This window comes from Cupressus sempervirens, chromosome 10 (assembly GCF_028749045.1).
Source record: "Cupressus sempervirens isolate cs-2001-9-10 chromosome 10, ASM2874904v1, whole genome shotgun sequence".
Taxonomy (NCBI): Eukaryota; Viridiplantae; Streptophyta; class Pinopsida; order Cupressales; family Cupressaceae; genus Cupressus; species Cupressus sempervirens.
Genome location: NC_143127.1, coordinates 559,684,952 through 559,709,549, shown reverse-complemented (window position 1 = coordinate 559,709,549; position 24,598 = coordinate 559,684,952). Strand labels below are relative to the sequence as shown.

The 24,598-nt window shown below is 41.6% G+C and overlaps 1 protein-coding gene across 2 annotated transcripts in view; it reads right to left on the bottom strand.

Annotated features, from left to right (window-relative positions):
* GLY1 (NAD-dependent glycerol-3-phosphate dehydrogenase family protein) overlaps positions 1-24,352 on the bottom strand; it is a 118,058-nt gene extending 93,706 nt beyond the window's left edge. The window contains exon 1 of one of the 2 annotated variants that reach the window (XR_016357231.1): positions 23,772-24,316. Coding sequence is in view for 1 of the 2 variants with exons in the window: in XM_089805293.1 (XP_089661419.1) it covers positions 23,772-24,065 (294 nt within the window). In the remaining variant the exon portion in view is untranslated. Of the gene's footprint in view, positions 1-23,771 lie in introns of both variants that reach the window. The other variant, XM_089805293.1, reaches the window with a different exon arrangement.
* Positions 24,353-24,598: the final 246 nt, after the last annotated feature.

Sequence of the window (24,598 nt, the reverse complement as noted above, 5' to 3'; positions counted from 1 at the left end):
CCAAAAATAGTGTCGCTCAAGAAGGGCCAAAGAACCATAACCTTTGTTAATGCAAGCTTGTAGGGCAGGTCTCGTGCTGAAACAAGGGCCAAAAAACTTGACCTTCATATGTATGCAAAGGAAATCTCCACCTGAACACCTTGGGAAAAGAAGTGGAGGTTAGATGTAATGGGCACCCTAATTACTTCAGCAATATTGTCATAATACTCCAGCCCATGCTTACGAACTTGCTGCTACAATACTTTGTCCTCCAATCAGTCCACTACCTTCATAATACCATTCCCTCCAAGCGGCATAAGCGTCGGACAAGTAGTGAAGAAGATATGAGCAAAATATCAAATCTGCCTGTAGCCGGAAATGCAACTAAACTGCCTGATAATGAAGCCAATAAGAAAGAATTCCAAAGGCCAAACCCCAAGGGAATGACGTCTAGAATGTTACAAGAGAGGATAGACGTCCTCAAATGCCGAAAACAAAGCTGCAACTCACACACCAATTTCTTCTCATATTCCACCTGTCTAATGAAGCCACAAATGCTTCCTTTTATTCTATTCCCACGGGTCCCCTCAACTCATATGGGCAATGTGGGATAAAAGATGTGTAATATAAAACATATATTAAAATACCCCTTATGTCTCCCTTGGGTACACATCACCATAAAATATATATTAAAGTAACACTTTAATATTTTACAATTAAATTAGACGTTACTTTAATAAAACTTCAGGCATTAAAATGTATTAGCAATCGGACTCCGAATAATGCGAGTGATAGCTCATCGGAAAGTTCTCACCGAGGAGTATCGAGTCCAATCACCAAAATTGACCTGCACTGTGTCCTGCCGACTTACTAAAAATAGTAAGTATGCCTGAAACTAAGTAAATCAACTTCGTTTTGGCCCAAACTGGAAATGACTAGGCCAAACACTCCAAGATCCCATTAAACCCTTCATTAGCCCTCGGGACCATGTAGAACAAGGCTAACGCGCACACACTTGGTCAACTGCTAAAATGGGGACATTACAGTCCGCCCCCCTTGAAATTGCTTGTCCTCAAGCAACCTCAGTCCAGCCTGCTGAATAACCTGCTCACTCTCCCATGTAGAATCTTCCTCCGGCAGGTCTTTCCATTTGACCAAATACTCCTTCACTATCCTGTTTCTAAGCTTCCTCTCTCTGGTATCCACAATAGCCTCAGGTACTAACACAAGCTTCCCCTCCTCATCCGAAGGGGGTAAATCTGCAGAAGGCACTACACTCTGACCAATGGCTTTCTTAAGCCTAGACACATGAAACACATTGTGCACTCGATTGCCCTCTGGAAGCTCAAGCTCATAGGCGACTTTGCCCACTTTGCGAATCACCCTGTAGGGACCATAAAATCTAGGTTTCAACTTTTCAGCTCCGCTCTTCTTGAGCGATGACTGTCTATATGGTTGTAGCCTCAAGTAAACCATATCCCCTACCTCGAAGCTACGCTCTATTCGGTGCTGATCAGCATACAATTTCTGTTGATTCTGGGCCTGTTGTATATTCTCTTTGAGCACTTTCAGGATGTCCTAACTATCCTGCAATAAGTTTTTGGCTTTGGGCACTCTACTGTCCCCCAAAACTAAATCCATGAAGCTAGGTGCTTCATAACCATAGAGTGCCATGAAAGGAGTCATCTTGATGGACATATGATAAGTGGTGTTATAACAATACTCTCCCATATGCAACCATCTGATCCAAGCCTTTTGTTGTGTAGTTACATAGTTCCTCAAATATCCTTCCGCCCATTTATTCACAATCTCTGTTTGCCCATCTGTTTGCGGATGATAACTAGTGCTAGGTGTAAGATCTGTACCACACAACCTAAACAACTCTTGCCAAAAAACACTCATAAACTTACTATCCCGGTCGCTGACAATGAATCTGGGCAGCCCATGTAACCTGAATATCTCTTTAAAGAAAAGATCTGCCACCTGTGCTGCTGTGTAAGTGGACGGAATAGCAAAGAAGTGAGCAAACTTCGTCAAGCGGTCCACCACCACATAGATGCAATCCCTTCCCTGCACTCGTGGTAAACCAGTGATGAAGTCCATCGAAATACTTTCCCATTTCCTATCAGGAATGGGCAAGGGCTGTAATAAACCTGCAGGAAATGTGTGTTCTCCCTTATTCTGTTGACAAACCATACACTCCCTGACATACCTCTGAACATCATCCTTGAGCCCTTTCCATGAAAACCGCTCTCGGATCTGCCTGTAGGTCTTGAAGGCCCCCGGATGTCCTGCTGTGGGTGCATCATGAAATGCCTTCAATATCGCCTCTCTCAAATGTGATGACGGAATCAAATAAACCCTGTCCTGAACTCTGATCAATCCATCTATCACCTCATAGCGATCATCCTGTATGGTACCTGAAATCAATCCAGAAGCCCAAGCATCTCCGACATACTCTGCTATAATCCGATCTCTCCAATCTCCTGAAATCTCTGCCAGAGCACATAAGTGAGGTCTCCGAGATAAGGCATCAGCCACCACATTTTTCTTACCTTTGACAAACTCTATGTCAAAGTCATAAGCCTGCAATTTAGTCACCCATTTTTGTTGCCGGTCATTAAGATCACGCTGGCTCATGAAGTATTTAATACTGTTGTGATCAGTCTTGATCACAAAACGTCCACCTACCAAATATGATCGAAATTTGGCCAATGCATGCATTATGGCCAACATCTCCCGGTCATAGACAGAATAACTTTTCTCAACTCCTCAGAGCTTCCTACTCTCGAATGCAATGGGATGCTTCTCCTGCATCAATACTGCTCCAATCCCATCACCTGATGCATCACAATGAAGCTCAAAAGGCTTTGTGAAATCCGGTAGAGCTAGAACTGGACATGAAGACATTACCTGCTTGAAATGCTCAAAACACCTCTGTGCTGCCCCTGTCCACACGAAGGCTCCTTTCCTGGTAAGATCTGTCAAGGGAGTAGCAATCTGTGAGAATCCCTTAACAAACCTTCTATAAAAACCACATAAACCAAAGAATCCCTTAAGCTGTGTAAGGTTTGTGGGAGTAGGCCACTCTACAATAGCTCTAATCTTTTCGGGATCAACCCGAACGCCATCTGCACTAATGATATGCCCCAGGTAAAGGAGCTCAGTCATGCCAAACTCACATTTAGATTCCTTGGCATACAATGACTCTCTCTCCAGAATAGATAACACCTCCTCCAGATGATGTAAGTGCTCCTCCCAGATCTAACTGAAGACCAAGATGTCATCAAAGAAGATCAAGACAAATCTCCTCAGCTGCTTCCTGAATACCTGGTTCATATAACTTTGAAATGTAGCAGGTGCATTGGTTAGACCAAATGGCATAACCATGAACTCAAAGTGGCCATAGTGACATCGGAAGGTTGTTTTCTCAATGTCCTTTGCTCTCATCCTGATCTGATGGTATCCGGATCGCAAATCAATTTTGGTGAAGAAGCATGCCCCATGCAACTCATCAATCAGCTCATCAATCCTAGGAATGGGATACCTGTTTTTAATTGTTTTCTTATTCAGTGCCCTGTAATCGATGCACATGCGCATTGTCCCATCCTTCTTCTTTACCAATACTACTGCTGAAGCAAAAGGGCTCTTACTGGGCCTGATATGCCCCATCTCCAACAAATCCTTAATCGCCTTCTCTATCTCATCCTTGTGTTTCTTAGGATGACGATAGGGAGTAATCATAACTGGTTTGGCTCCCTCCTCGAGCTCAATAACATGTTCCATCCCTCTGTCAGGAGGAACCCCATGAGGAATATCGCTAAATACTTTAGCGTGTCTATCAAGTATCTTCTGGACATCTAGTGGATGACTCTTTTCTTGTGGCTCTGGTGAAGTTGGCATAATGTGGCACTCTGCCGCCCACTCTATGTCATCATGACGAAAAAGTCTCTGCATTCTCCTCAAGGACACTATTCTGCAACCTCCATCTGAAAGCCCTCTAAGTACCACAATTCTCCCCTCATGCTGGAATCTCATCTCCAATTTCGCTAGATTGAGTGTGAACTCAACTAGTGAAGCCATCCATGTCATGCCGAGGATGACATCATAATCTCCCATGTCCACAACATAGAACTCATCTTCCAACTCGTAGCCATCTCCAAACCTGATGCGAAGATTAGATATCTTCCGAGTGCATAATAACTTATCACCATTAGCCACCATGACTCTAAACCCATCATGCTCCTCTGTCTGTAACCCTCTCCTGGCTACCAACTGTGCATCTATGAAGTTATGTGTAGCCCCAGTGTCAATAAGAGATATCACTTTCTGCCCCTGGATAGTACCCCTGACCTTAAATGTGATTGCCTTTTGGGCCCCTGTCAAGCGTGCCAACGATCTATCATCCTTAGGAATGTTGCTCTCCTCTATAGTGTTACCCTCATCTGAATCGGAGTGCTGATCCTCCCCTTCTGACTCTGACTCTTCTGCTGAAAAATACTCCATTTGATTTGCCTTAGCCTTGAGAGAACATTTATGAGATAAGTCCCAAGGCTCTCTACAATGGAAGCACAGCTTCTTCTTTCGAAGTTCATTCAAGGTTTCATTGTCTAGTCCTTTTGATCCTTCTTTGGGTTTGCAATACTCTTTCTGAAATGATTTTTTGTCTTTGTCCTTGCGGTAGGAAGAATCTGTTGAATGGTTTTTTCCTTTGTATACCGAAGGGGCTAAATCTCGTGCCTTTTTAGTTGCTTCAGCTAACGTGAGTGGATCATGTCCCTTCACCCAACCTCGTAATGGATCAGCAAGACCATCACAAAATAACACCACCAATCTCCTAGGAGAGATATCAGTAACAAGTACAGACAAGTGCTGAAACTCGGCAATGTAAGCATCCACAGAACCTGACTGTTTTAACTGTGCTAGCTCCTTGAAATGTAACTCGGGATCCTTAGTGTCAAATCTCCCAATCAGTGTTTCGGTGAATTCCTCATAAGATGTAATCTGATTATGCCCCAAAGTCACCATGCCATGATGCCACCATTCATGTGCAACGCCATCCAAGTGCATAGCCGCATACTTGATAGCCTCCTCCTCAGGCATAGGATTAAGCTGCAAGTATGTATCTACCTTCTGCACCCAAGCTCGTGCAGTCATCTTCCCTGAAGCATCATAATAAGGTAAAGAAAGTTTTCCAACTTTCTTCCTCAGCTCAAAGTTTTGATTCCTCCCTCCTGCTTTAGGCATGTGTCTCATCCTCAAGTCCATATAATCTCTAAGAGAAATATCCGCCTGAAACTCTAGTCCACTAGCCTCCCAGTCCCTCCTGAACTGATCCTGTAACTCGGTAATCTGCGGTTCGTTTACTGGATGAACCGGATCTCTGGGTGGAAAAGTGGGTAGAAGAGGTCTCGAGCTCACAGTCCGTGCTGGGCGTGCAACGTGTCTAAAGTTATCAGCCTCATTCCCATTGTTGCCGTGTCCATTATTACCATTAATGTTATTCTCAGGACCATTGTTGTTGCCTTGGCCTTCATGGTTATTGTTTCCCCCGTTGTTATTGTTTCCCTCGTTGTTATTGTTTCTGTTGTTGGCATCACCTGGATTAATATTGACACCCATCTGTCTAGCCATGAGCTGCAACATCATGTCCATTCGCCTATTCTGCTCCTGCTGCATACGCTGCCCCTGCTCTAATGTATCTAGTAACTGTCGGAACAGTACCTCCCCTTGATCTGGACCAGCATTTCTGCCTCCGCCTAATCCTGTATTTCTGTCATCTCGATCACCCATATTATTGTCCTGATCACAGAATATCTCCTCTGTGTCTGTATGGTTGAATTCAATGTCCCCCTACACGGATGTACTAGACTGTTTGCTTTGCAAGTCTGAAATCCTATTTTGTCTTGCTCTGGTATCGCGGAAATTATAAGACCCCTGTCGCATGCTCAAACATAAATGCTTAGCCTGTGTTTTTTTTACTTACTTTTTCCCTCTATCCGGCTGTTCCAAATTCCATATAAGACCTCCACAGGATGGCAGGACTTATAGCTCTGATACCACTGTAATGGGCACCCTAATTACTTCAGCAATATTGTCATAATACTCCAGCCCATGCTTACGAACTTGCTGCTACAATACTTTGTCCTCCAATCAGTCCACTACCTTCATAATACCATTCCCTCCAAGCGGCATAAGCGTCGGACAAGTAGTGAAGAAGATATGAGCAAAATATCAAATCTGCCTGTAGCCGGAAATGCAACTAAACTGCCTGATAATGAAGCCAATAAGAAAGAATTCCAAAGGTCAAACCCCAAGGGAATGACGTCTAGAATGTTACAAGAGAGGATAGACGTCCTCAAATGCCGAAAACAAAGCTGCAACTCACACACCAATTTCTTCTCATATTCCACCTGTCTAATGAAGCCACAAATGCTTCCTTTTATTCTATTCCCACGGGTCCCCTCAACTCATATGGGCAATGTGGGATAAAAGATGTGTAATATAAAACATATATTAAAATACCCCTTATGTCTCCCTTGGGTACACATCACCATAAAATATATATTAAAGTAACACTTTAATATTTTACAATTAAATTAGACGTTACTTTAATAAAACTTCAGGCATTAAAATGTATTAGCAATCGGACTCCGAATAATGCGAGTGATAGCTCATCGGAAAGCTCTCACCGAGGAGTATCGAGTCCAATCACCAAAATTGACCTGCACTGTGTTCTGCCGACTTACTAAAAATAGTAAGTATGCCTGAAACTAAGTAAATCAACTTCGTTTTGGCCCAAACTGGAAATGACTAGGCCAAACACTCCAAGATCCCATTAAACCCTTCGTTAGCCCTCGAGACCATGTAGAACAAGGCTAACGCGCACACACTTGGTCAACTGCTAAAATGGGGACATTACATTAGAGCTATTAAGACAATCAAAAGCCATTAGTCTTGCCTAGGTTAATTTTTAGCTATCATGAATCTCAAAAAGAAGAAAGACCATCAAAGAGGACCACATCATGTGTAAAGAACAAGATTGAAATCATACCCTAGTACAGAAAACAACCATCCCTCAAAAGCAAGTGCTCCTAAAGAAAAGCATCTAACTCATCAATATAAATTGCAAACAAGGTAGAGGACAAAGAGCAACTTTGCTTCACACCAATGGTGGTCTTGATGAAGTTTGAAACCCCATAAGGGATCTTAATGCAACCTATAACCATCTCGTAGAGTCCCATTATGGCAGTCAAGAAAGTCTCAAAAATACCAATGTCACGAAGTCTTTGAAAAGGGTCATCCTAGGCACTAAATCAAAAGCTTTGCAAAAATCCACAAAGTAGCAGTAGACCTCCAAGGAGCGATGTTGAGCCTCCTCAATACTAGCCCTAAGAGTCAAAATAGCCCAATATGAATCATGCATATCCTCTAGCCCAAATATGATGTTGATCCAAACTATGGCATACAATTTGGAGAAAGTATGGCCAGCCATGATAGTCTTGTAGTTGTTGAAATTTGAGATGGGGCCAGCCTTGTGGATTAGATATATGATATGACACGATAAGGACGGGAGAAACAAAACCATGTTTTTGAAGACATCAATGAGGAAGGAACATAACACGCAATATCGTTGACTTCCGCTTAGAACTCTTTCTCATCCATACCCCTACTACTACTCATGAATTTAACAACCGCCCTGATGTTAGTATAGGTGAAAAGATAGCAGTGGGGGAGGTTGACAAGGATGGACGGTTGATTGAGGATATCATAAAGTGTGGACGTGTGGAAGACTGGTAAGCTATGATGCAATGTGGGGGAGAGGGTGGGTCGACAAGGAAAAAGGATGCACCAAAAAGATTTGGGGAAATGGGTGACCGCAGCACAAAGGGCTCTACTAGGTTGGCAAATGAAGATGTGTTTCTTACAACGAAGGAAACAATAGTAGGTGTTTTCCAACATGATGTAGGAATTCAAGTAAAAGATGGAAGAAGAGCAAAAAGTGCAGTGGAAGAACTTGCAATCATCATCATACCATTTATTCATAGGGTGGGTGTTTTTATGCTTGGGGAGAGGGATCAGAAAAGTGGTGTCATGAGGAAATGAGAAAAGGGTTACCTCCCAAATAGAAGCAAAGAGGATATCAAACATGGTGGATGCCCACGTGAGGGTGGAGAAGGAAATTGAGAGGAGGAGCTACCTGAGATGAAGGGTGAAGAGGTCCTAGTGTCCACTTCAAAGAAAAAGGAGGTGCATGGTGAAGGTCGGGCAATGAAGGTCAAAGCAAGGTGGGGGTAGGCAATGGTCTGATGGTAAGGCTAAGACAAGCATGGTCAACTAGATGAAGGGAGTGATGGAAAAATGGTTGATGGAGGAAATGAAGGAGGGACTGGAAAGGGCATAGTCCATAATGCTCGCACCCTCACAATGAGCCAAGTATGTGAATATTTTGGAGTTGGGAAAACAAGAAAGACCGTTCATGATAAACAACTAAAGAGTCCCAAAATTGGAGTACATGGTAGCCATACTTTGTGAGGGGCCCAAAGAAGACATCAAAGGATCTTTGAAGACCCAAAACAGTAGGATCCATCCCACCAGTGCATATCAGGTCCACTACTCAATTGTAGAAGGGGGTCTCCGTGTCCTTCGTCCATGCATTGAAATTCCCAATAATGATAATATCCCCAACTGTAGAGAACTGAGTGATGTTGGCAAATAAGTCCACATCGAGGTCCCCCTCATGCCCATTATGTATAGAGTAGAAAGAAGATGTCGAAGGAAAGTAGCACAAGGTAATGAAAGTATCCTTAAGGTCTGGAGCCACCTAGCCAACACAGACCGACAAAAATCTAGCAGAAATGTTATAATAAAGAACAAATATCACACTCCAAAGCCAGTTGTTGACTAGACAAGTGATCCCACCCAACCCCCTAACACCCCTAGAGCTATGAACCTCGTCCCTTAAAGTAGATACCCAGTGAAAGCCAATGACACCTGGAAGAGGAGCAAGTCTTTGATGAGTCTCCATAACAAAAAGATCATCGAATCAAGACCGTTGTGAAGTAAGCCTAACATGGACCAAAGTGTCTCATTATCATTCCAACAATTAACATGCCAAGAATCACCCTTACTTTCCCCCATGCCTTTACGCAACTTCGACTATCATTGAGCAGTAGCAACAAATTGGGACTCCCAACAGAGAGTAATGGAGTCTCTAATAACTTCTTTCAAGTTCTTGATAACTGTCCATTTACCATCACATCTTGTCACTGCAACAAAGTCTTAGGAGTGTTTTAGTTCTACAACCTATGACTTGGTGAGATCCTCATCAAGAAAAATGTTCGTGGGAAGTGGGAACAACTTCCTCCTAGCTTTGAGAACTAAAGATGATAAGTTGGAGATAAGAAAATGAAGGAAAAGTGTGTTGTCTTTACATATTAAAGCTCTCCATAATATCCAGCTCCTCACAAAGAAATGAGTGGCTTGCATAAAATGGGTCAAAGGAGGAAGAAGGAAGGCAACAAACCTCCAAGTTTAGCTCATGCACATTCCTACTTTGTTCCTCAACCAACCTAGCATGACATAATTCTTCAACCCGAGATAGAGGCGCACTATAGTTGTTCTAAACTATAGCACAAGATTTTGTTGTTGTACAATTTCTGTTTTCAAGGAATTTTTCTTGTTGTCCAGTTTTATTTGTTTATCTTTAGTATTTTTGATCTCTAACAATTGCGATATGCTGGAGTTTAGTAGTTTCCTAAAATCAGCATTATCTATCAAGAAAGATGAGAATTTAACTAAGATGTAAGAAACCTGTGCAATGTTGGTCTTTAGTTGTTGTTTGACGATGTCGCAGTTTACAAACAAGGTTATAAACTACTCAGAAAGAGCCAATATAGTGTCTCTGAGCATCTAGTTCTCCAACTCTGTCCTAACCCAACATTCCAGCAAATTGGCAACAGAGAACCCCTCTAAAGACTTGCACTAGTAAATTTATAATGGTGTCAAAACGGTGCAAGGATCACAGGAGCCAAACTCCATCACTCTGACCCATTAATTCACAAAAAATACAGTAGAGGTGGAATAGACACAAAGCGAGAAACCAAAAACCAGACGCAGGCACTGAGAGAAGACTCTACAAAGTGCCACTAGAGAGACCAAAAGAAACCAACCCCAGGCAGAGGCAGAGATAGAGATAGAGACAGAGGACGATTTGCAAGAAGTAAGAAAGGGAAAACATAGGCAAGCAGACCTCCTTACACAGGAAAAGAACATTGACAAATAAATGAACAAGGAGCTGCGAACAACAAATGAAACCAACAAACAACAAGCAACCCGCTCGAAAAAGTGTGTTGTCTTTAACTATCCAAGCTCTTCGTAATATCCAGCTCCTCACAAAGAAATGAGTGGCTTGCAGAAAATGGGTCAAAGGAGGAAGAAGGAAGGCAACAAACCTCCTAGTTTAGCTCATGCACACGCCTAGTTTGTTCCTTAAACAACCTAGCACAAGATAATTCTTCAACCCAAGATAGAGGCACACTATTGTTGTTCTAAGTTGTCGCCCAAGAATTTATTGTTGTACAGTTTTTGTTTTCAAGAATTCTACTCGTTGTCCAGTTCCATTTGTTTATCTTTAGTATTTTTAATCTCTATCAAGAAAGATGAGAGTTTAACTAATATGTAAGAAACTTGTGCAATGTTGGTGGTTAATTATTGTTTGATGCTGTCACAATCTACAAACAAGGTTATAAATTGCTCAGAAAGAGCCTATACAGTGTCTATGAGCGTCTAGTTTGTTTACCGTATAGATCGATTGATTAATGCACACAGACAATAGATGGAAATAGCAGAACTTCTTCCTTTATTCGCATATGCCAAAACAGTACATTATGCTCAGTGATATCTCTAATTAGATGCTTTACAATGTCCCAAGAGGGTGTATAAATACTTTTCGAAGAACCTTCCTGAAGGAGTCCGTCGGCCACATACAACATGTCGCTACATAACAAGAACCTTCCCAAAGGGACCTGTCGGGTACATACCAAGAACCTTCCCGAAGGGACCCGTAAACTGATACACAATTTCTACCGACGACATCATCCCCCCCAAAAAGAAAAGTCGTCTCCCGACGACTAGACAACAAAAAACCCAACAACTAACTACACTATTCATAAAGCAAAAAGAACATGGACTTATACATCATGAACCCAAAGGCTGTGTCTCCGACTGCGAAGACTGGCTGCATCGAAGCTGACTGCCCTTGATAGCCACCTATGTTACTTCCTCTGCTTCCAACTCTGGGTCCACTAAGCCAAGTGTCGCTGAACTGCCTTCAACTGGATGATCAACTCCTCCCGAGCTCTCCCTGCATCCACTAAGACAGCTTCACGGCCAACACCTTCTCCAAGTGCCTCTTACAGCAACTCTAGGTCTCATCAATTGGTCATACTTCCCACAACTGATAATCCACAAGACTGGGGGTCTAGGGGGCAACGCCCCTCGTTGCCAAGACCAAATCAGCACACTGAAACCCACACAAAATTGCATGGAACACACTATTTTTGTGATTTCTTTTGATCCCACACTCTTTCTGGCAACCGCTGATGTTTTCCTTTCCCTTTGGCATCATCCATCACTCATTCTGAGCATTCTTGATTTGTCGACTTTTTTTTTCTTTTTTTTTTCAAGAAAACCTCCCTTCACCCCTGTTATGTTACAACCTTAACCTTGTACGCCAATTCCTTATGCAATAACCTGTAATGTCATTCAAAATTTGAATGCCATATCTTGCAGAAGTCGTATGCCTAGACTTGTACAATCCATACGCCATAAAAACCCGTGCAGCATTTTATGCAAAACTCAAACCCCACAAGGCAAAATCCATACAGCAACAATATTTCAAGCATATAATGAAATCCGTACCCCAAATTTTGGAAGGCCCTTCCTCACGCCAAGCCCTGAGAATATTAAAACAGAACTTTAATCTTTCAATTCCGTACACCAAGTCTTTCAATCTTCAAAAATCTGTACACATCCCCTTCTGCAAAATCCGTACGCAACTGGAAGCCTTATATTTGCAAATTCATATTGAAGCACACAAGGAACTTATCCATTGAAATCCGTACTATGGCAATATCCTTCCTCATCCTTCAAAATCCATACGTCTCCAATCATATAATGAAACCCTATTAAACTTCAATCGAAATCCGTACAGTAACTTCTATTCAACATACCTCAACTCTGTGAAAATTCGTATGGTACTTCTATTCAACAAATCTGTATGGTGACAATATCAAAAGAATTCCGTATGGTGGATAAAATCCGTACGCTAATCTCCAGAACCCCAAAATCCGTAAGGTGCAATTTGTCAAAATCAATGTCTTAAAAATCCGTACATTGGTCTTCCATCTGCACACTACATCTTGCCTTGCAATTTCCGTACATCAGAAAAGTCCATTCACCAAGTTGGTATTGATCTGCTCTCCAAAATTTGTACGGTAAATAGACTTTATGAAACCCCGTATGGTGTGACTTAGAAAGCCGTACATAGCACAGGCTTAAAAAGCCGTACAGTGGACTTCATTAAAACTCTTGACTTTGGGAATCCGTACAGTAGCTTTTCTTTAAAAAGTCGTACGGTGACTTGCTGGAAAATTCGTACGGTGACTTGTGACTTTTCTTCTCCTTTTTTTTTTTAAAAAAAAAAATTTATAAAATTCCTGTCCTTACTGATCTTACATATGTACAATATTTACATATATACAGTACTTACAATCGTTCTTTTCTCAGTTGTTCGTCCATGGAGGTGCGTTATTTCTTTCATGGTAGACATTCATTGTTTCGACCTATGCATTGTGTCACCCACTTCCTTTCCATCTAGCATCCATGATTTCATTGTTCCATTATCACCCACTTTCCGAATCTAGTACGGCACACTGATCCATTTCACTTGAAACTTGCCTGGTTTGATCTTGTTTTGTCCGTCATACTTCAACTTCTTCTGCCATCTCTTTTGCCTGTATTGTGTAACTTTCGTGGCCCATTGTGCCCGCAGTCATCGCTCATCTAGTTTATTTAAGGTACACAATCGCTCCATCCGGTTTTCCATATCGCCCAGTTTGTTCTCAAAGCTCGATACCATGGACTCCGTCAGCTGCCCTTTCTTGCCATCGATAACATCTCCACTTCGTACTGCTGCAACTTTTATTAAACCCTTCCTCTTTGTTTCCTGCGTAGACCATATGATGTGTTTCCCTTGCTGCCGACACCTTTCTGCTATATCTGTGGTTCGACGTAACATTTCCTTTCTATGCGGTCGTACGGTGGAATCTTTCCTTTTTTTGGGTTCGTACTGTATGTTCTTTCCTTCAGCTTCAATCATACCCGCCTTTCCTTCTTCGGCTTCTCTGTGTTGCTTCAGACATTCATTTCCTTCTTCGGGTTCTCTCTGCTCCTTCGGACATTCATTTCCTTCTTCTTTCTTACCTTCGCTGACCCTTAACATATTACAACTCAGAAAGAGTTCGTAGTCCTCTATCTACCAGTGGTAAAGACTGTTCACGGAATCCAGATCATCGTCTGTCGATCCTCCTTCCAACCGCAGGACTCCCTCCTGATCTGGTTCCATATTTTGCCTCCTTTCACACTCTTCTTCTTCGAAATTTGACGATAGAGCTTCTTCTCCGACCATTTGAGTGTGTAGATCGATGACATACTTCCGCCCTTTGCTTTCAAGTGATAAAGTATTTTTCTTCCAATCGTGTTTTGCCTTGGCTTGTATCAACCACCCCAACCCAGAATGGCATCATATCCTCTCCGCTTCAGTGGGATCACAACGAAATCCAACAAGAATCGTTGTGTTCCAATCGTCACCGGTTGTGCTGTCAGGACTCCCAATGGCTTGATTCCATGTTGATCGGCCGTTAGCAGCTGGAATGTAGGCGGCCATAATGTCGACTGTCCCAACCTTTTCCAGGTGTCTTCAAGCAACACATTGACACCAGACCCTCTGTCCATAATCGTTTCCATCAATACAATCCCAAGAATTCCCATTTCGATGACTGCCAGATGGCGTCCGGATGAGAGGGCTAACAGCATCGAGTCTTCTGCACTTGCGCCCCCCTATTTCTCCTTTTCTTGCTCTACTGGTTGCTTAGCAATCGGGACTATATTCGTGAGTGTCGTACGGAGTTGAGGCATAGTGAGCAACAGATCATTTATCCTGACGGGTACCTCGGCTTGCAATATTTGTCGTACAATGTTCTATTATGCACAGTTTCGTATGAAGGTATCAGGTGTGTCCCTCAGGTGTGTCATTTCTACCTATGTTGCTCTCTGGATCTCTGCGCGGGCTTCCTCCAGTCTCTTCTTTTTTTCCATCGGATCAGGGTAGAGCTTCGCCTGCTTCCGAGTGATTGCCAGGACTTCTTCCTCGTCCATCCTGACAGTAATCAAGTTTACTCCGGGCTTCAGGCACTTAGCTTCGTCATGGTCGCCAGGTCCACAGCATCAGCATAGCAACTTCGATGTGTTCGTCGTTATGCACTCTCAAGCGAAGTGACCCCACAAATTGCATGCACGGCATTGGACTATCGGCCGGCCATTCGCATCATACTGGATTCGACTCCTCCCGCCATTATTGTTGTTGCCACTATTGTTGCTACTGCTGCTGTTGTTGTTGTTTTGACCGCACCGATTATTTTTGTATCCTCTCGACGTGGCACCCTCCGTACTGTTGTTCCCGCTCCCTCCGGACATGGACGCTTCCTGTGTCAGGAACATTTGCTACGGTGTTCTTATTTTCAGATTGAAAGGGCATTCCTTTACCGAGTGTCCCATAATCTGGCAGATCTCACAAAATTGCTCTTTCGGGCAGGATCCCTTCGTATGGCCTTCCTTCTTGCACTTCGTGCACCATAGCTCATTGCCCTTAGCCTCCTTGTTCATGTTCTTAAACTCCTTCATCATCTGAATCATGTCTTTCTATGGGCACGGACCTTCTTGCTGCTGCCCTCATCATCGCTACTATCTTCTCCTAAAGATGCGTCATCATCTGAATCAGATGAGCTACTCTTCTTCTTCTTCTTTGTCTTCTACTCACTTTCGAGGTTCAATGCTCTATTATAGGCTTCCGTGTATGACAATGGTGGCACAATTTTCATTTTCTTCCGCAGGTTTGGGCGTAGGCCTTCTACGAACCACCTTTTCTGAAGTCTGTCCGCCGGCTTATTTTCCATTTTGTTTATCATATCTTTTAATTTCCTGGCGTAGACGCGGACAATTTCGTTCTTCCCTTTCTTAGTATTGAAGATCTCTGCTACAATTTCACTATCGTCGCGCAACAGTTGAAATTCGGCCAAAAACTCCTTTTTAATGTTATTCCAACTGTCCAACTTCTGCGGATCTATACTAGTAAACCAGTCAATTACCATGCCCCATAGGGTGGCCAGAAATTGTCTCGTCCAATCGTCTTCATCAGTTATCCCATTTTCCCTCCAAATTGTTTCACATGTTTTGCAATGTCGAATAGGATCGGTCGTACCATCGCCATCGAACTTCGGCAGTTTCTCTTTTGGTCCTGCCATCGCTAGATGTTGTGGGTTTTGTTGTGTACCTGCATTGTTTTGCACTCCTGCGTTGTTTTGCACTCCCGCGTTGTTCTGAATACCCCTGCTGTTTTGTATCACACCTGCGTTGTTCTGCACACCTGCGTTGTTTTGCACACCCACGCTATTCTGCACACTTGCGTTGTTTTCAACACCCGCACTGTTTCTGACACCCTTGCTGTTTTCGATACCCACGCTGTTCCCAACACCCGCGTTGTTTTCAACACCCGCGCTGTTTTTGACACCCGCGCTATTTCCAACACCCGCGCTGTTTTGTGAAGAAGGGTTTTCTAAAGCTGTTTGTTTCGGAAGTATATCTTAGACGAAGAGTTCACTCCACGCTCGTGCTCCCTCGGCACTCCGAGTCGTGCGAGTCGATCCCCTTCCGTCTGGATTCTCTTCCCTTGGCGTACACAAGTTCAAAAACTCCCTTACTTCTTCCACCAAATCGAGCCACTGTCGGGTCTCTTCCAACAATTTTAAAATGCTTCTATGGCCGTCGGTAACTTGCTGAAATCTCCGCCTGCGTTCAGCCTGTTGTGCCAAAATTAAAGTTTCCTACGCTGCACGTAATTCATCCTTTTCCTTCAACTTATTCTTATTCTTGTTCAACTGATTCGGCATTTAATCTTCATTTGCCTGTCATCGTACCAGGTCCATCAGGCAACGGCACCAAATGTTTACCACATAGATCGATTGATTAATGCACACAGACAATAGATGGAAATAGCAGAACTTCTTCCTTTATTCGCATATGCCAAAACAATACATTATGCTCGATGATATCTCTGATTAGATGCTTTACAATGTCCCAAGAGGGTGTATAAATACTTTCCAAAGAACCTTCCCAAAGGAGTCCGTCAGCCACATGCAACATGTCGCTACGTAATAAGAACCTTCCCAAAGGGACCCGTCGGCTACATAACAAGAACCTTACCGAAGGGACCCGTCAGCTGATACACAATTTCTACCGACGACGTAGTTCTCTAACTCCATCCTACCCTAATGTTCCAGCAAATTGGCAATAGAGACCCCCTTTGAAGACTCGCACTAGTAAATCTATAATGGTGTCAAAACAGTGCAAGGATCACAGGAGCCAAACTCCATAGCTCTGACTGACTAATTCACAAACAATACAGTAGAGGTGGAATAGACACAAAGCTAGAAACCAAAAACTAGAGGTAGGCACTGAGAGAAGACTCCACAAAGTGCCACTAGAGAGACCAAAAGAAACCCAACCAAGGGAGAGGCAAAGGCAGAGATAGAGATAGAGACAAAGAACGATTTGCAAGAAGTAAGAAAGAGAAAACATAGGCTAGCAGACCTCCTTACACAAGAAAAGAACATTGACAAATAAATGAACAAGGAGCTATGAACAACAAATGAAACCAACAAACAAGAAGCAACCCGCTCAAAAAAGCGTGTTGTCATTACCTATGCAAGCTATCCGCGATATCCAACTCACAAAGAAATGAGTGGCTTGCAAAAAATGGGTTAGAGGAGGAAGAAAGAAGGCAACAAACCTGCAAGTTTAGCTCATGCACATGCCTAGTTTGTTCCTCAACCACCCTAGCATGAGATAATTCTTCAACCCAAGATACAGGCGCACTAATTCTATTCTAAACTATCACCGAAGATTTTGTTGTTGTACAATTTTCCATTTTCAAGGAATTATGCTTGTTCTCTAGTTATATTTGTTTATCTTCAGTATTTTTAATCTCTGAGACATGTGCCATGTTGGAGTTTAGTAATTTCCTAAAATCAGCATTTTCTATCAAGAAAGATGAGAGATTAACAAAGAATTAAGAAACCTGTGCAATGTTGGTGTTTAGTTGTTGTTTGACAATGTTGCAGTCTACAAACAACATTATGAATTGCTTAGAAAGAGCATCTACAATGTCTTTAAGCATCTAGTTCTCTAACTCCATCCTACCCTAACATTCCAGCAAATCGGCAATAGAGACCCCGTCCAAAGACTTGCACTAGTAAATCTATAATGGTGTCAAAATAGTGCGTGGATCACAAGAGCCAAACTCCATAGCTCTAACCCACTAATTCACAAAAACCACAGTAGAGGTGGAATAGACACAAGGCCAGAAACGAAAAACCAGAGGCAGGCACTAACAGAAGACTCCACAAAGTATCACTAAAAAGACCTAAAGAAACCCAACCGAGGCAAAAAGGCAGAGATAGAGTAAAAGGACGATTTGCAAGAAGTGAGAAAGAGAAAACATAAGTGAGCAGGCCTCCTTACACAAGAAAAGAACATTGACAAATAAATGAACAAGGAGCGGCAAACAACAAATGAAACCAACAAACAACAAGCAACCCGCTCGGAAAAGTGTGTTGTCATTACCTATCCAAACTCTCCATAATATCCAACTCCTCACAAAGAAATGAGTGGCTTGCAAAAAATGGGTCAGAGGAAGAAGGAAGGCAACAAACCTCCAAGTTTAGCTCATGCACATGCCTAGTTTGTTCCTCAACCTACCTAGCGTGAAATAATTCTTCAATCCAAGATAGAGGCATACTATTGTTGTTCTAAACTGTCGCCCAAGATTTTGTTGTTGTACAGTTTTTTGTTTTCAAGGAATTATGCTTGTTGTCCAGTTCTATTTGTTTAACGTTAGTATTTTTAATCTTTGAGATATGAGATATGCACTATGTTGGAGTTCAATAGTTTCCTAAAATCAGCATTCCCTGTGAAGAAAGATGAGAGTTTAACTAAGATGTAATAAACCTGTGCAATGTTGGTGCTTAGTTGTTGTTTGACGATGTCGAAGTCTACAAACAAGGTTATGAACTGATTCAAAAGAGCCTATACAGTGTCTCTGAAAGTCTAGTTTTCTAACTCCATCCTACACTAACATTCCAGCAAATTGACAACAGAGACCCCCTCCAAAGACTTGCACTAGTAAATCTATAATGGTGTCAAAACGGTGCAAGGATCACATGAGCCAAACTCCATAGCTCTAAACCACTAATTCACAAAAAATTACAGTAAAGGTGAAATAGACACAAAGCCAGAAACCAATAACCAAAGGCAGGCACTAAAAGAAGACTCCACAAAGTGCCACTAGAGAGACCAAAAGAAACCCAACCGAGGCAAACGCAGAGATAGAGACAAAGGATGATTTGCAAGAAGTAAGAAAGAGAAAACATAGGCGAGCAAGCCTCCTTACACAGGAAAAGAACATTGACAAATAAATAAAGAAGGAGCTGCAAACATCAAATGAAACCAACAAACAACAAGCAACCCACTCGGAAAAGTGTGTTGTCATTACCCATCCAAGCTCTCCGTAATATCCAGCTCCTCACAAAAAAATGAGTGGCTTGCAGAAAATGGGTCAGAGGAGGAAGAAGGAAGGCAACAAACCTCCAAGTTTAGCTCATGCACATGCCTAGTTTGTTCCTCAACCAACCTAGCATGAGAAAATTCTTCAACCAAAGATAGAGGCGAACTATTGCTGTTCTAAACTGTCACCCAAGATTTTGTTGTTGTCCAGTTTTTTTTTCTGACACATGCGTTCTCGTAGAGTTTAGTAGTTTCCTAAAATTAGCATTCTTTGTCAAGAAAGATGAGAGTTTAACTAAGATGTAAGAAACCTATGCAATTTTGTTGTTTAATTGTTGCTTGACACTGCCGCAGTTTACAAACAAGGTTATGAACTACGCAGAAAGAGCCTATACAGTGTCTCTAAGCGTGTAGTTCTCTAACTCCATCCTACCCTAACATTCCAGCAAATCAGCAATAGAGACCACCTCTGAAGACTTGCCCCAGTAGATCTATAATGGTGTCAAAACAGCATGAGGATCATAGGAGCCAGACTCTGTGATCTAACCCATTAATTCACAAACAATACAGTAGAGGTGGAATAGACACAAAGCTAGAAACCAAAAACCAGAGGCAAGCACTAAGAGAAGACTCCAAAAAGTGCCACTAGAGAGACTAAAAGAAACCAAACCAAGGCAGAGGCAGAGATAGAGATAGAGACGGAGAACGATTTGCAAGAAGTAAGAAACAGAAAACATGGGCAGGCAAACCTCCTTCCACAGGAAAAGCACATTGACAAATAAATGAACAAGGAGCTGCGAACAACAAATTAAACCAACAAACAACAAGCAAACTGTTTGGAAAAGCATGTTATCATTACCTATCCAACCTCTCTCTAATATACAGCTCCTCACAAAAAAATGAGTGGCTTGCAGAAAATGGGTTACAGAAGGAAGAAGGAAGGCAACAAACCTCCAAGTGTAGCTCATGCACATGCCTAGTTTGTTCCTTAACGAACCTAGCATGAGATAATTCTTCAACCCAAGATAAAGGTGCACTATTGCTGTTCTAAACTATCGCCCAAGATTTTGTTGTTGTACAGTTTCTATTTTCAAGGAATTATGCTTATTGTCCAATTCTATTTGTTTATCTTTAGTATTTATAATCTCTGAGACAGGCGATATGTTGGAGTTTAGTAGTTTCCTAAAATCAACATTCTCTATCAAGAAAGATGAGAGTCTAACTAAGATGTAAGAAACCTATGCAATTTTGGTGTTTAGTTGTTGTTTGACGCTGTTGCAGTATACAAACAAGGTTATGAACTGCTGAAAAAGAGCCTATACAGTGTCTCTAAGCGTCTAGTTCTCTAACTCCATCCTACCCTAATGTTCCAGCAATTCGGCGACAGAGACTCCATCCAAAGACTTGCACTAGTAAATCTACAATGGTGTCGAAATGGTGCGAGGATCACAGGAGCCAAACTCCATAGCTTTGACCCATTACTTCACAAACAATACACTATAGGTGGAATTGACACAAAGCCAGAAACTAATAACCAGAGGCAGGCACTAAGAGAAGACTCCACAAAGTGCCACTAGAGAGACCACAAGTAACCCAAACGAGGCAAAGGAAGAGATAGAGGACGATTTGCAAGAAGAAAGAGAAAACGTAAGCGAGCAGGCCTCCTTACACAGGAAAGAACATTAACAAATAAATGAACTAGGAGCTACGAACAACAAATGAAACCAACAAACAACAAGCAACCCGCTTGGAAAAGTGTGTTGTCATTACCTATCCAAGCTCTCTATAATATCCAGCTCCTCATAAAGAAATGAGTGGCTTGTAGAAAATGGGTTAGAGGAGGAAGAAGGAAGGCAACAAACCTCCAAGTTTAGCTCGTGCACATGCCTAGTTTGTTCCTCAACCAACCTAGCATGAGATAATTCTTCAACCCAAGATAGAGGCGCACTATTGTTGTTCTAAATTGTCGCCCAAGATTTTGTTGTTGTACAGTTTTTGTTTTCAAGAATTCTACTTGTAGTCCAGTTCTATTGATTTATCTTTAGTATTTTAAAAATTTTAATCTCTGACACATGCGTTCTCGTAGAGTTTAGTAGTTTCCTAAAATCAGCATTCTCTGTCAAGAAAGATGAGAGTTTAACTAAGATGTAAGAAACCTATGCAATTTTGTTGTTTGACGCTGTCGTAGTCTACAAACAAGGTTATGAACTGCTCAAAAAGAGCCTATACATTGTCTCTGAGCGTCTAGTTCTCTAACTCCATCCTACCCTAACATTCTAGCAAATCGGCAATAGAGACCGCCTCCAAAGACTCGCACTAGTAAATCTATAATGGTGTCAAAACAGCGCAAGGATCATAGGAGCCAGACTCTATGCTCTGACCCACTAATTCACAAACAATACAGTAGAGGTGGAATAGACACAAAGCTAGAAACCAAAAACCAGAAGCAGGCACCAAGAGAAGACTCCGCAAAGTGCCACTAGAGAGACCAAAAGAAACCCAACCAAGGAGAGGCAGAGGCAAAGATAGAGATAGAGACAGAGAATGATTTGCAAGAAGTAAGAAATAGAAAACATAGGCAAGGAGACCTCCTTACACGGGAAAAGAACATTGACAAATAAATGAACAAGGAGCTACAAAAAACAAATTAAACCAACAAACAACAAGCAACCCGCTCGGAAAAGCATGTTGTCCTATCCAACCTCTCTGTATTATCCAGCTCCTCACAAAGAAATGAGTGGCTTGCAGAAAATGGGTTAGAGGGAGGAAGAAGGAAGGCAACAGACCTCCGAGAATAGCTCATGCACATGCCTAGTTTATTCCTCAACCAACCTAGCATGAGATAATTCTTCAACCCAAGATAGATGCGCACTATTGCTGTTTTAAACTGTCGCCCAAGATTTTGATGTTGTAGAGTTTTTGTTTTCAAGGAATTATGCTTGTTGGCCAGTTCTATTTGTTTATCTTTAGTATTTTTAATCTTTGAGACATGCACTATGCTGGAGTTTAGTAGTTTCCTAAAATCAGCATTCTCTGTCAAGAAAGATGAGAGTTTAACTAATATGTAAGAAAACTGTGCTATGTTGGTGTTTAGTTGTTGTTTGACGCTGTCGCAGTCTACAAACAAGGTTATGAACTTCTCAGAAAGAGCCTATACAGTGTCTTTGAGTGTTTGGTTCTCTAACTCCGTCCTACCCTCACGTTCCAGCAAATTGGCAACAGAGACCCCCTCAAAAGACTTACACTAGTAAATCTACAATGGTGTCAAAACGACGCGAGGATAACAAGAGCCAAACTCCATAGCTCTAACCCACTTATTCACAAAAAATACAGTAGACGTGGAATAGACACAAAGCTAGAAACCAAAAACCGGAGGCAGGCACTAAGAGAAGACTCCACAAAGTGCCACTAGAGAGACCAAAAGAAACCCAACCAAGGCAAAGGCAGAGATAGAGATGGAAATAGAGACGAAGGACGATTTGCAAGAAGTAAGAAACGGAAAACATAAGCGAGCAGGCCTCCTTACACAGGAAAAGAACATTGACAAATAAACGAACAAGGAGCTGCGAACAAAAATGAAATCAACAAACAACAAGCAAAAAATGGCACCCACAACCAACCACTGGCCAAAGATCGCAGATAATGAACAATAATCAACCCATGCATAGAGGAAATGAATGCAGACAAACCAAAAAGGAACCACAAACAATGGACAGCATCAGCAAACAAACAAGCAATCCATGCACAAAGAAAATGATACCAACAACCAACTGCATGATAATAAGCAACAACAATGTACATGCGTAAAAGGGAGAACAAATGAAAATGCAACCACACCAAAACACATAGCAACACCACCACAAACACAAACACAAGCTGACTACCTAGCTCACGCGAGCAAAGGGAGACATGGTTGTGAGAGAGAAAAACGTGTAGAGATATGACATGGTCGGGGGAGGAAGCTTCCAGTTTCTGATTTCTGTGATTTATGCCTTAATGGTTCTAGAAACCATTTGTAGTTTGTGGCTTCTCTCGTGCCCATTTATTTAGTGCTTGAACTAAAGTATAAACATGTTAATTCACAAGTTGTTGAAGAAACAAATTGTTGTAGTGATTCAAAAAGACAAGTTGAATTTTGTACTCATTTGAAGGATTAATACAAGTCTCGGATCTCTTTGAGTGCGGAGTTTTTTCCTGAAAGGGGTTCTTCAAGTAAATCATTTATTGTGACTCTATGAGATGTTCTTCTTGCGTTGCTAGTTTGTGATTCTTTATTGCTGCTATACGGTGAAATAATGTCCATTTATGTGATGCTTTTTGTTCATCTAAGATATAAATATAAAACATGTTAAAGTGGTGGTTTTTGAAATTACGACTAAGATAAATATCTCATGGTTTTCACTGTTCAGTACTAAGACAACTTAGTGTTTAGATTTGCATACAATTGCAGATTTTCATTGCGCATAATCTAAGCATCGAGTCTCATCAATAACTTTATTAGATTAGAGATAGGATGAATTTCCAGCAATTTCCCAACAGGTAGAAGCTTAAAGGTTTCTTCCGGTTTGGAAAGCTGGTAGTTAAGCATGTAAACTTTAAAAAATCAAGAGTATTGAAGCCCAGCAAGGCCCGGTATTTTTATTTGCTCGCGGAGAAAACTAACAATATTTGTGGTTTCCTCTTATTCGTACTCTTGTATTCATATGAGGTGGTTTTAACATTCCAAGATTTTAGATTTTTTCTGCTATAAACTTGCTACTTTTCTCTGATAGGCCGGTATATAGCTTGTTGGATCTTTCGCTACTATACTTTTTCATGGATTAAAGAAATAGGAAACCATAAATGTATTTCATATGTTGAATGTATGTATATTGGATAAAAGAGCAATGAACCTGCTTGGTATTGTCTAGAACATGAGGTGCACTTCGAGCATTGAGGAGACGCCACGACCTCGACCATCTCAATAATTTTTCCCATGCAGTTTTTACAATTTTCCTGCGCTCCTTTTGTGTAGGAAGTGCAATTTCCTTGCCCTTCTCTTCGTCCTGTGATAAAGGTTTCTGGGCTTCCTGGCCGGCTTTTGAATTACAATTAACAACAATGAGTTGGGGACTGCGTCTTCTTCCATGACTGCCAGATATATCAGAAAAAACCACGAAAGGGGGAGGACAGAACGCAGCAGCCATGGAAAACTAGACTGAAATTCAAGGTGTAATCCAGAGACATAAAATGTTTATCAATAAATGATGGAGAGAGTAGGATGGTCCCCGGTACTAGATAAGGATCTAGATAACTTGATTAGCTACTACCAGTTAACTGCGCATGTTTCGAGCCATCAACCTGATAATCTCCCGAATAGTTGGCATCAATTTTTTTATTAAGCTGCGGTTAAGCCTTTTGACAAATAATGTCTTTGGGTAGGGTTTTGGTAGGGTTTTGTCGCTTGTGTTACCAGTGTGATCGGTATTTTCATGGATTCGTATAGTACTATGCTTCTATTTTGAGGGGAAATCCTTGACAAGAGAATGGATTTATTATTATTAATTATTAATTATAATATTATAATAATAATTAATGAAAAAAATGAAAATTTTAGAACTAAATTCTCTCTCAAGTACATATATATTGAAGAGAGTAATTATGTATTTTATTGATAATAAAAATAAAAATTATTATTATTGTGATTGGTGATATTTGAAATTTATAAAGTGTGAAAAAA